The following is a 12060-nucleotide window of genomic DNA, read 5'->3' on the forward strand; positions in this document are numbered from 1 at the left end:
TACTTGCACTTTGTTGCCAGAACCGAAGCAAAGAAACAACTGGCTCGAGAGGTTATCTGTAATCTGAAAATACAAGCTGATGGTATTTGAAAGGGCAGCTAGCTAAAGAAATTGGTTTGTTACATGCACATTTTTCTCCAGTCTTCCACAAAATTAAATAAAGCAGGAAAACCACAGTTTCTACCAATTCAGATTGTTATGAATGATGAGATAATAGTCTCATGGAGACTGATGATTCACACCCTTAGTGTAAGATAAGTTACAGCAAACCAGCCAGCACTAAGGGATAGATCACTGCACAAAGTCAAACGCTATCAAGTGCAAATAATTAAAAAAGTTACTGTAACAGTACAATAAACAGAAACTGATAATGCCTAAAAGAAAAATGTAGCAGGTCAAAGTGCAGCAATTGTTGGCTCCCAGTAAGCATCTGGACCTGAGCTATGTGGCAGTTCAAGTTTACATACGACAACACAGCCCAAAGCACAGACCTATGTCCATAGCACAGACAGGAATCACATACCTGGGACTATCTCCTAACCCTCCCCCAACATTCCCAGAATGTTTTGGGAAGCCCAGGCAACAGGTCCCACACTATCTCCAAGAAATGAGCTTTGGGAACCTAAGGCCAGGCTGTTCTGAACACTTATCTGGCTCCTCTTAGTTGAAGTTGATCTCACTGTAGAAACCTTTTTGTCTCAAACTATTCCATATTTCCTGAAATTAGAAAGAATTTTCAAAGCTCTGTCCTTCCCCCAGGTCATGCAGGAACCTTTCACCAGGATCACTGCCAAACAGTAAGGCATGTTTTAATTCTGGAAATGCCTAAAAGCCATGAAGTATTTTAAGACCATTAAGGAAAGGTTTTATCCCTACACACAAGCAGTAGGAGATAATACAACAAACTACCTACTTCTTATGGCTGCTTTAAGCCAATAGGATAGTAATATGATCCATCTCAAAATACAGAGTCTTAAATATGCTTCTATTTCCCCTTTCAATTATCAAAAGAAAATAATGTGATTTTTTAAAAATGACCTGTTAATATTTGCCAAAAGTATCTGTCTAAATAAAATTTAATAAAAACTCAAAAGATACCAAAAAATACTTGAATATTATAAGCCTATCACATACAAAATGAAACTGGCAACTAATGCAGGAGAAAAGTATAGCAAGTAGCAAGAATCACTATGTATTATGGTTGGTAGGGAGGGTATTTTATTAACAATTAGCATATAAATATCTAAGATTCCGAAGTAAATAAACACTGGAAAAAAAACAGTTATGGTTTTATATTCCATAGTTTTTGAATGAAACATGCACTCTGCTGGGTTGAACAAAGTATTTTGTGGGCTTTGCCTTGAAATACTCCCCATGTTTCAGAGGAAGCATGTGTTTCAGGCATGAGTTAGTCACATCCCAAAAATTCCATGTTCATTCACTGTTAAAGGAAGTTCTCACACACAGCAACAAAACAGAAACAAAAAGGCATGCTTTCAGAATATTTGAAATATCACAGTGCTAATTTAAGGATAAAGTAGAAGGGAGGCACAAGGCAGCTCACATATTTATGTCCTGCTTTCCCCAAAATGAGCCATTTTCGCAAAAAAATCTCAACAACAGCACAGGGACCCAAGACAGCTTCTTTAAGTACTCTGCTTGCCTAATATATTTATTTTTCCATTTACTTGTTGTTTTTAGAAAGAATTTTTTTCTGGAGATAAGAGATGCCTCTGTAGTTTCATATTTGGATTGATCAAATAATAAATAAAGGCTGACTAAAGCTAAGAGTTTTCAGTTGAATGAGTCAGCTTTAAATAATTTCTTTCTCAGAGAAACTGGCAGACATCCTTTTCTTTTAATTGAGGTTACACACTGGAACCTCTGTGTTCACAGAATAAACATGATCTGTTTCATTCCTTCCTGTTGCAGGGAGATCTAAATGTTTTGAATCTATCACTCTCAAGGGTTTAAGTTGCACTCTAAGTAAAAGCTGCATTTCAAGTGATCTTCCGTAAAAAGCCCTGATTCAAAAGCAGCTTTTGTACTGGACAAGAGAGTTCTTGGGAGACAGATTTTCTTTTTAGCTCTAAAATGTACTATTTTATGAAAGACACAGCTGAAGAACAATGGCTTAAGAATCAGATATTTTTTCTGATTGGTGATATAGAAGATATTTGTGCATGTCACCTATTTTGTATTCATCACATGCTTAAACACATGCAAAAGACAAAATAAATTTTAATTGAAGCAATCATATTTTACCTTTGGCAGGAAAGGGCAAAGGCAGGTAACTAAATAATTTTTTTTTAATTATAGTATCATTCCTGCATTATATTTGGACCTCGTAATTTAATGCACATCACTTTCCAGGAAAAAAAGCCTAAGGTAGCTGATACTGAGCTGCTTCAAAAAAATGAAGTTGTTTCATCTGGTGAAGTATTAACTAGAAACTCTAATATAGTGCAGCAGTTTCCAAAAGACCTGTGCTTGAAACACCTTGGTCAAGTTAAGCATAAGTACCTGAAGATGTGGACTGCTGAAATTCTTGAGACTGAAGGCTTTATATGAACACAAACAAAAACTGGGTACTTTTATTTCTTGCAGCAATACATGCCAAATGCATCAAAACAAGCATGCAGGAGGTCTGTCAAACCAGCAACCTGCTGGCCTTATGCAATGCACATGTCAGCAAACACACTTTTCCATCTGGGTTTTTCTACTGTACCAAATGCACTGGTCGTCTCTGGTGACTCTACATCCTCTGCTGGTTTCTCAAGTGGTACCAGTGGTTTAGGATACCTTAAGGCTACAACAAGTTTTCAAAAGCAAAACAGCAATCAGTCATTATTTAAAATCTTCCAATCAATAATGGAGCACCTGCCAGCAAGAAAAAATCCTTCATAAATATTAAGACTGGATTTCTATGGCTTTTACATTAATTCCACTTGATTGCTTGCAGGGTTTTCACTGCAAAAAAAAGGAAGACAAGGTTTCTGCATTTAAGCAGACTAGAACCTGCTTTAAGTTATGCAAGCAAATAAAATTACAGAATATGGAAGCAAACTAAACCACAACAGAAAAATCATGAACTTCAGAAAACATTACCTTGCTGCAGGAGGTTAAAAGGTAGACAGTTACAGCTGATATTTTCAGAATAGTTCTACCATGAGTGACCATGCACCAATTTTCTTGTTTATGACATTAAACTTCAGCCCCTAAATTACCTAACAGTCTGGGTTTGAAGGGATTTAATGATCATCTAGTTCCAACCCCATGGGCCACCTTCAACCAGACCCAGTTGCTTCAAGCCCTATCAAACCTGCACTTTTAGGAAAGGAGCACTTACAGCTTCTCTGGACAGCTTATGCCAGTGTCTCACCACCCCATAGTAAAGAATTTCTTCCGAATAGCTAATTTAAACCCACCCTCCTCCACTTCAAAGCTATTCCTTTTTGTGCTATCACTAGATGTCTTTTGTGAAAAGGCCTCTCCAGGACACTTGCAAGCCTCACTTACTTGCTGGAATGTGCTACAAAGGTACCTCCAGAGCCTTCTCCTCCCCTGACTGAACAGCCCAAACCTACTCAGCCCAGAGAAGCAGAGGGCAGACACTGATCCCTTGTCTGTGGGAGACTCAATGAAAAGGTCTGAAGTTGTGTCAGGGAAGGTTGAAGTTGGATATTAGGAAAAGGTTCCACACTCAGTGGCTGGGCACTAGAACAGGCTCCCTGGGAAGTGGTCACAGCATCAATCCTCACAGAGCTCAAGAAGTGTTTGGACAATGCTCTCAGGCACATGGTGTGATTCTTGGGGGTGTCCTGTGCAAGGCCAAGACCTGGACTCAATTAATCTTTTGGGACCCTTTAAACTCAGGATATTCTATGATTCAGTGATGCATGAGGTTCAAATATTAATGAAAATGATCAGTAGGGCCTCAGTAGCACTTTTCCTTGTGCACTCTGCCTTCCTGAGAGAGCTTCAAGACTCAGGGCAGGACCTTGGGGGTATATTTAAAAAAAAAAGTGTCAAAAGCAAAATGTAGCACATCCTTCCATCTGAAACACAATATTTCTTTCACCACCTAGTATTTTTGACACAGCAGTGAAATTGGTAACAATCCGGGTGTAGGCTGCAATGGTCTGAGAGCATAAAGGAATTCACACAGGCAGGCCAGCAAGAGTTTGTCATTTTACCAGCTTGACAGGACACTTCAAACTTGTGAACTGGACACTTGCCAGCAGTCTGCCAAAAGACCTTTTCCTAGAATAGCAATCAAACACTAGAGTTAAAAAAATGTACTGACCTAGGTCACAGCAAGGGAGAGAAGTAGATGACACTGCTTCACACACAGCATGGCATTGACCTGCATGTGCTGGGTGTGTGAAGGAGAGAGGAAGAGAGAACTGTCCTTACCAGGTGCCATGGTACCTGGCACAACAGCATGAACAGTTCCTGTTCTCCAAGCTCAGGGGCTGAGGGCAGTGCTTACCACAAACCTCACACTTGCACTGTGAAATCACTCTTCAAACAAGACAAGTACTTTCAGAAGGAAGGAATAATGCTTTGTCGTGTTAGCACAGATTCAGTTCTAACAAAAAGAGGCCCTAAAATGCAAGCAGACCTAAACCACCATAGCAGATGAACCATTTGTTCATATCAGCAAGAAGCATCTGACTCATGCAACAGAGGGAATCTTTTTCACAGGAGACTTGTTTAGAGTGTCTAGAAATCTCCATGAAATCCACTCATCTTTGATGACTTTGCATCTTTTGAATTAGTTTTTCTTGTAAAGCTGTGGAAGTAAAGGCACATAGGCTCAAACACTCCCTAAGCTATTCTAGTAAACTGGGGAGCTCATAAATTTATCACCAAAACATAAGCCAGGGAGGTTTCTTCTAACACCAAATGAGATTTCACCCAACAATAGCTAAAACCTTGTGATTTCCCTGAGATTCTGCACCAGCCATCAGCCCAGCTGAATGCAAGGAAGTGGAGTCCTTTACCTGCACACTATGGTTTTGTAGTTGTTTTTTTTTTTCTTAACAAAAACAAGGTGCAGTAACTTGAATTAGGAACAGTTTTCTATCAGAATGCACCATTTGGTCAGATTATTTATGTATCTCAGATTATTATAGATTATTATGAATAGTATGACATCCCATGCCTTCAAAGAGAATCTAGCTAGAAACTGCATTCTCCAAAATCTGCAAATTAAATTACAAAAGCAGTCATCAAGACTCATTGCTATGGTGTTTTTGCATGTTTTCCAGGTAATACAGAACTTCACCAGACAGAGGAAGAAGAAATTCCACTTCAAAAGACCTTTCATTCAGTGATCATTTCACAAATGTCTTCCACTTAAAATATAAAATGCAGCTGAGTGCTCTCAAGGAATTGTATTCAATATACAATGTACATACATTATATACTAAAAGCATCTATTTTACGTATTATATACACACATACATATGTATTTTATGTGTATGTATAGAAAGATAGGAAAATAGGAATTTGTCCTCTTTGCACAAGATGGATTCTTTCACTGTCGAGACCTGAGATTTCTTAGAGGCCCTAGATAATCACTGTGTTAGTAATATTAATGAAAAGTAGTTAGATCTGGGCTCAAGAATATTGCAAAGCAACACATAAAAGACCAAGAGTACCCTAGGAAGCAATAAAGACACAGCAAAAATGCCAAGTTTAGTATTTCTTACCTAAAGTCAAACCCTTTAGTATTTTCCCACCTCATCACCAGGCTTGCTGCATTGCTTACAAGTGCATCTTTCATGACTCATCTCACATCATACACTGAAAATCAAAGGTAGAAACCCTAAATACAAGCTCCTTAAGAAACAGGTTACATCTTCTTCCTGACGCCACTTTTGTCAATGGAATATTGCTATAGAAGGTCAGAAGCATTAAATAATTCTCCATATTTCCTGAAAGATTTTACACTTTCACCTCCATCATGCAAGAAAGAAATAAGAGAAATCTGATTATCTGAAGCCAACAAAACTAAGCCTTGTTTACAGGGCACCACTTCTAGAAACAGAAAGCAGGACTATTACATTTGAAATCAACCAGCCTACTTGCTACTTCTGTGTTCCTGTAACCATGAAAATAGAAATATACAAATACTTGCATTCAATTCCACATGTATCATCTCTATCTGGTGTGGCTGACATGCTTACAAGAAACACAAGCTAAAATTTTAAATCTTTGTTTCAAAGCTCCTCCTGGGAAAATAGGATACTTTATTCATCTTTCTACGGTTCAAAAGGGGAAAAACAAAAAAAAAAAACCTATAAAGATTTCAATGCAGAAGGAAAACTAAATCCAGATGAGAAAGGATTTGCAGCTGTCTTCAGAAAGAGCAGCTCAGTGATGTTTTGACTAAATTTCAAGATAGTAAGATACAGACTATAGTCTAAATCAGGACGGTTTTCAAAATATTTTCTGAGAACTATTCTATCAAGATTCAGTTTCACAGTCTTCCCCCCCCCGCTTCTACTATGCAAAACACATCTATGAATTTAAACTCAGGCTTTCAGCTCTCAGCCATCACATTCTCACAGACAGAGTTCTGTCTTCTGAAGCACTACAACAAACAGCAGGGTTTCAGTCAGTGTTTATTCTTAAGCTAGGCTGCTTAACCGACTGCTAGTGCCCGGTATCTGGAAGCTCCATGACCCTGCAGGTAATACAGGTGACAAGGTGATGGCAGGCAGAAACATACTCACAAACCTCTCCCCACCTACAGTTTTTGTGACTACAGCACAAACAGATGTTTTAAGTTTCAAAAATGCTTCAGAGACTCACCTAACTTAGAGGTAACAGCTACAGCTCACCTACCTGAGGACCGTCCTTCAGCGTAGCAGCCGCAGCAAAGGATGGGTTTCCCCGCAGCCTCTGCCATTAGCGGAGGCCACAGATAGTGTGTCCTGTCATATTTCCTGCTAGGGCAATTAGCTGCTGGAACTGCATCCTTCTGGTGGTAGGCCTGGGAATGGGCTGAGGAACTTGCCCCATTTGGTTCTTGATGTGCCCAGGTCTCCCCATATTGCTGACAGCCTCCCCTAGCTGATATGGGGTCTGTTAGGGCACAGAAGAGGTAGTGAAGGAAGAAGGTCAAAACTTAACCCAATAAGGACTATGTTAAGAAGGGTATGGACTAACACCTCCCTTTCCATAAAGAATTATGAAAAGATCACAGGCACAAAACAAGCTTAAAAGCAGAGTAGCAAAACTACATAGGCATTTCATGATCAAGGAGAGACTGATTTTTCAGACTCAAACAGAACACGGGAATTTACACAAGTAGTAAAGAAGAGAATTTGAAGGCGTGTGTGGATCACCTTCATTGGAAATCAACACAAAAGTACAACCAGGGACCTCAGCTAAAGAATCAGCTGCTGGGAGCTACAGCATGCTGCCAACGAATGAGAGGATTGATAACATTGCTATAATGGTTTTGTCTTGACTGAAGTCATGATTTGTAAAGACCAAATTGACACAAGTCAATCAGAGAAAGTACCTGGAAAGCAAGGCACAAATAGCTCTCCCCTCATCTGTTACTCACAACCTGTGTACCTATTCAGGTCATTGCTACACAGTCACCATTTCAACAGTGGGAAAGAACAATCATACCAAATATTTCTAAACATAGTGAAGCACTTTAAATACAGAATACTAACACCTAGCTCAGAAAAGTCTCTAATTTTCTTTCAAGTGTCGCCCTTCTATCCATCTTGTCTTCTTCTGGCACTGCACAGCATTGACAGTGATGATACATATCCAATACCTCTCGGCCCTTCTTCATACAAAATCTGAATTCTTTCAATAATCCTCTACAGAAAACAGCTATGGGCAAAAAAGTCAAGACAGGGTTTTTCTCCAATTTCTATTTAACAGACTTACTAGAAGCCCTTTTCAGTTATGATTTTTCTTTTTTAGTAACACACGAAGAAACAGAATTTCTTATAGGTAAAAGCTGACAGCTGTTACCACGCTGCAGTCTAGTAAAAATACCCCATGAATAGAGCTGGCTAAAGGAAAAGGTTATCTACAAAAAATGTCTTATCAAACTAGATGGGCAGATCAAGAATCTGACTCCAAGGATGAGGTCCGATGGCACTACAACACTTTGTGCAGCCCTTACTTATGAGACTACTAAGCCCACAACTGAGATTTTGCTGAAACAATTTTTCCAGCAAAATTAATGATTACAGTTTCAGGCACAAGTGAACTGCAATTTCCACTAGTGGAATAAACTTAGAACCAACCAATAAACTCCCATGCAGAAAAATGTCTAAATACAAACTGATGCTATTGTTACTTCACTTCTACATCCTGAATCATCAGAAAGTCACAACATTTTACACAACAGACTTTCACATTGTAACTAACAGCATCTGAGCAGCAAGATATTAAATATAACCATCTGTTGATTTACATGTGTATAAAAGTTGAGACACTATACTGAAATTTTAAAGTCTCATTTTGATATCCACCACACAATCCTCCACAGGGTTCTGTTCTAGTTAACCTGAGCAATAACCGATGAGACAGAAACTCGCTCAAAAACCTCACGGCAAGAACCCTTCAGACGCTGAGAAGGATTTCTTTGGGAAGAGTATTAGTTGTTAGTATTCAAAAGTTAGTGTCAACATACAGTTCAAAGCATTCTACCCTCTGCGCTGTAAAACAAATAAAACTGATTCACTGTCTGCGAAGCAGAAGCGCTGCTGCTCCCAAAATAAGGTGTTTAAGCGAACTATTCTCACTCTGACTAGAAACACTAGTGTTTATATGCAAGTGTGCTACAAACAAAATCAAAGAGATACTTGGACGGGTTCTGTCTCTTCACAAAAGCAACACTTTTACAGCTGACCCTCAGACCTGCTCTCTGCCCACCCAAATTTTCTTCCAGACATCTACAGAGGAGCCACAAGAGACAGAAATGCCCTTTCCAAGGGCATGCTACTATCAAAGTCACAAAGAGGCCTAGATCAAATGCACACTGATCTCTTAAGTACCCGCTATCATCTTCGCTGCAATAGGGATTGTAAATTACAGCTGAGGATCAGAACTAGAAGTAAGGAGACTGTAATTAAGAGGATTTGGTTTTGTCAGGTTTTGATTTGTTTAAGGAACAGTGTCAAGTTAGCAAGAACAGTTGGATCGGAGGAGAAAAATCACTGTGAATTACTTCAATTGGCGTTGCATAGCCCTGTATTCAGAGACACATCTGTAAACCTTCCCAGCACATAACACACCTTCTCGAATGAGAACCGACACTTCCAAGAAGCAGCGCCGGCAGCTCTCCGGGCAGGGAAGTGTAACTCATGAATGAGCTCCCAGACCAGCAGCAGCCCGGCGTCTCTTAAGAGGTCTGAAATCAATTTACTGCTGCCCTGGTGTCAGGGGGATTTTATGAGACACACTTTCCTACTCCCATTCCGAAAAGTGGCCACTCGTGGCTCTCTGAACCACCCGGTGAGATGACAGACCCACCGAGGATTTGCCACACTGGGCCGATTTAAGCTCCAAAGGTGCTGCGGATGCTTCTGGAAACTAAATTTCAGGTCGTGGATATAATTTACACCCAATTACGCGAACACATAGGGGCGAGCGCTTCTCGATGCCTCCTTCTGCTGGAGTTTCCTACTCGCCCGAAGGAGTCGCTTGGGCGCGGGCGGGAGCACCCCCAAACTTCGGAGGCTCAGCCCCCGCTCCGGCCCGGCCCTCCCACCCTCAGCCGGGCTCGGGGTGGGTCGCGGCTCACCTTGGGCGATGGCGATGGACTCGAAGCGGTGGAGCTCCCGCAGCAGGCAGCTCCGCTCGGTGGAGTGCAGGCTGTAGATGAAGTCGCGGGCCCCCTGCGCTGTGTTCAGCGCCTCCATCGGCTCCTTCTTGGGGTGGGTGCCGAGCGCCCGCGACCCCCGCGGGAGGAGCAGCCCCTCGGCGCCGCCCCGCAGGCTGCCCAGGCGGCGGCGGCAGCAGCACCGCGGGCCCCGCAGTGAGCCCAGGCAGGACGAGGGGACGGCGGCGGGGCCGCCCGGCCGCCCCAGCAGCAGCGCCGCCCGGCCGAGCCACGCCGACATGGAGCCGGGGAAGGGCGCGGCGCTAGGGCCGCCAAAACCGCCCGCGGCCGAGTCGCCCGGGCCGCGCTCCCGCGGCTGCTCCGCCGGTGGGGCCGGGCGGTCCGCGCCAGGCACCGCCCTGCCGAGCTCCCGCCAGCAGCGGCGGCAGCGCCGCCCCGCCCCGGACCGGCCCCGGCCCCGGCCCCGCTCCGCTCGGGGAGCCTCGGCCGCAGGGCGGGGCGGAGGGGCCCGAGGGGCGGCCCCGCGCAGGCGCCCGCCCGGCCGCGCTGAGGGGAGCGGGGCGGCAGCGCCCGGCGATCTCCGAGCGCCGGCCGGGGCAGCGCTCCTTCCGAAGTCTTCCCTTGCTCCCGCTGCTTAGTGCCTGGGAGCTCACAGGGCTTCTCGCAGAGCCAGGCTCCAGCAGCTTAGCAGGGCAACAGAAATGAGGTTTCGCTTGTCTTTCCCGTTTTCCAGGCCCTTTCCCTTGAGTACTGTGGTGTTGCATCATCCAGTTTTAGTTTAAGTCCACTTCGCTTGCATATAGCGGTTGTATTCTTTTAAATTAATTGGCAGGTACTCTAGCTGACGCACCCGGAACAGTTATTTAAAAAAAAAACCAACCAACCAACCAAAAAAAAAAAAACAAAAAAAAAAACAAACAAACAAAAAAAAAAACCCAAAAAAAAAAACCACATTAAGGACAGAATTTGTATCTTGAGGGAGCAGAGGTTGCTTTGAAATCAGGTTTGGTTTTAAACCTCTCTTAGCTTTGCTGCTACAAATACCATCCATGTGGGTTAATCCACAATTGTTCACTGTTTTGTCAAAACACTGTATTCAAATTGTATTAGATATTGTAATTAGACTGTGAAGAACCTACACAACCACAAGAGACTCGTGTACTTTAAGCCTGTATTTTGTTTAATACGAAGGTGACTTCAGAAGGCACTCAAAATTTACTGCTGCATCTCTAGCTCTTTAACGCCAGAGGTAACAGACCTATTGATCTCCATCCAGGTGGTTTCTTCAGCCAGGGGGATCTGCTGCCTTCTTGGAGGAAGGCAAACAGAAAGTTTTAAGTTTGTATGAAAAAGCATAATTTTCTTTCCATTTCCATGGCTGCAGAGTTAACATATGGTATAAAGACAAAGATCTCATGATAAACAGAGGTGCCTTAGACTATGCATTCAAAACTATGGGTGTTTACATATACTACATGTACAGGACAGAGGGAGCAGAAAGTGAATGCAGAAATGTAGAAAATAAGTTGTAAAGGCCTGGAATATAATATTTTAATTCTCACCCTGTTAGTGAAATAGCAGATATAGATGAGTATAGGCTACTACTTTCATTTAAGTGCATTTTCCCCATCTATCTAATAGAGCCTGCCTCTGAGAGAGAGATTTTATTTAATTATGTCTCTCTGTATACTCCTGACGCAGAGCCACTAAGCCTTTGATGGTGTTCAGAACTGTGCTTATCTTCCCAATTGCTTCATTGAAAAAGTAGAATCTTCTGCTACTCTTTGGAGGAAATATGGAAATCAGTAATAGTTTTCAATCCCAGAGAACTGTAACAACAATATTCATAATTCTGTTCAAAAATGCTGTTAAAATTTTGGTAACCAACCAGATCGCTTTTACAGTAAAAATCCATGCTTCCACACGGGAAAGGCAGGACATGCAATGGGGCTACAGACAGCTGAAAAAATGGCACATGAAAATAAGGAAAAACCAAACTTTCCAGAGGCCAAGCCTTTGCTACTTCAATTTGATGTATTTTGGATTGTGTTGTATATTATATATGATTTTACATTCACACAGCTGGATTGCACCACACTACAGAGAAAGAGCAAATCAGGAACACTGGCCTCTGGCAAGAAAAGAGACTTTATCTCTTTCCCACCACTGCAGCCCATGTCACACTGCTCAGATATTACAAAAAGGGATTGCATCTGAGTTAGTCTTTGGGTGTT

At 42.2% G+C, this 12060-nt stretch overlaps 1 protein-coding gene across 2 annotated transcripts in view; it reads right to left on the reverse strand.

The window, feature by feature from the left end:
- The window catches only part of TMEM65 (transmembrane protein 65), a 30639-nt gene extending 20393 nt beyond the window's left edge, over window positions 1-10246 (reverse strand). Inside the window, exons 1-2 of one of the 2 annotated variants that reach the window (XM_030232382.2) lie at window positions 9788-10246; window positions 6856-7095 (exon numbers count right to left, since the gene is read on the reverse strand). In XM_030232382.2, the coding sequence (XP_030088242.2) occupies window positions 6856-7095; window positions 9788-10106 (559 nt within the window). In that variant the 5' untranslated portion in view covers window positions 10107-10246. The remainder of the gene's footprint in view (window positions 1-6855; window positions 7096-9787) is intronic. The other variant, XM_050970312.1, reaches the window with a different exon arrangement.
- Between the last annotated feature and the right edge of the window lie 1814 nt (window positions 10247-12060).

The sequence above is a fragment of the Serinus canaria genome, chromosome 2, assembly GCF_022539315.1.
Source record: "Serinus canaria isolate serCan28SL12 chromosome 2, serCan2020, whole genome shotgun sequence".
Lineage (NCBI taxonomy): Eukaryota > Metazoa > Chordata > Aves > Passeriformes > Fringillidae > Serinus > Serinus canaria.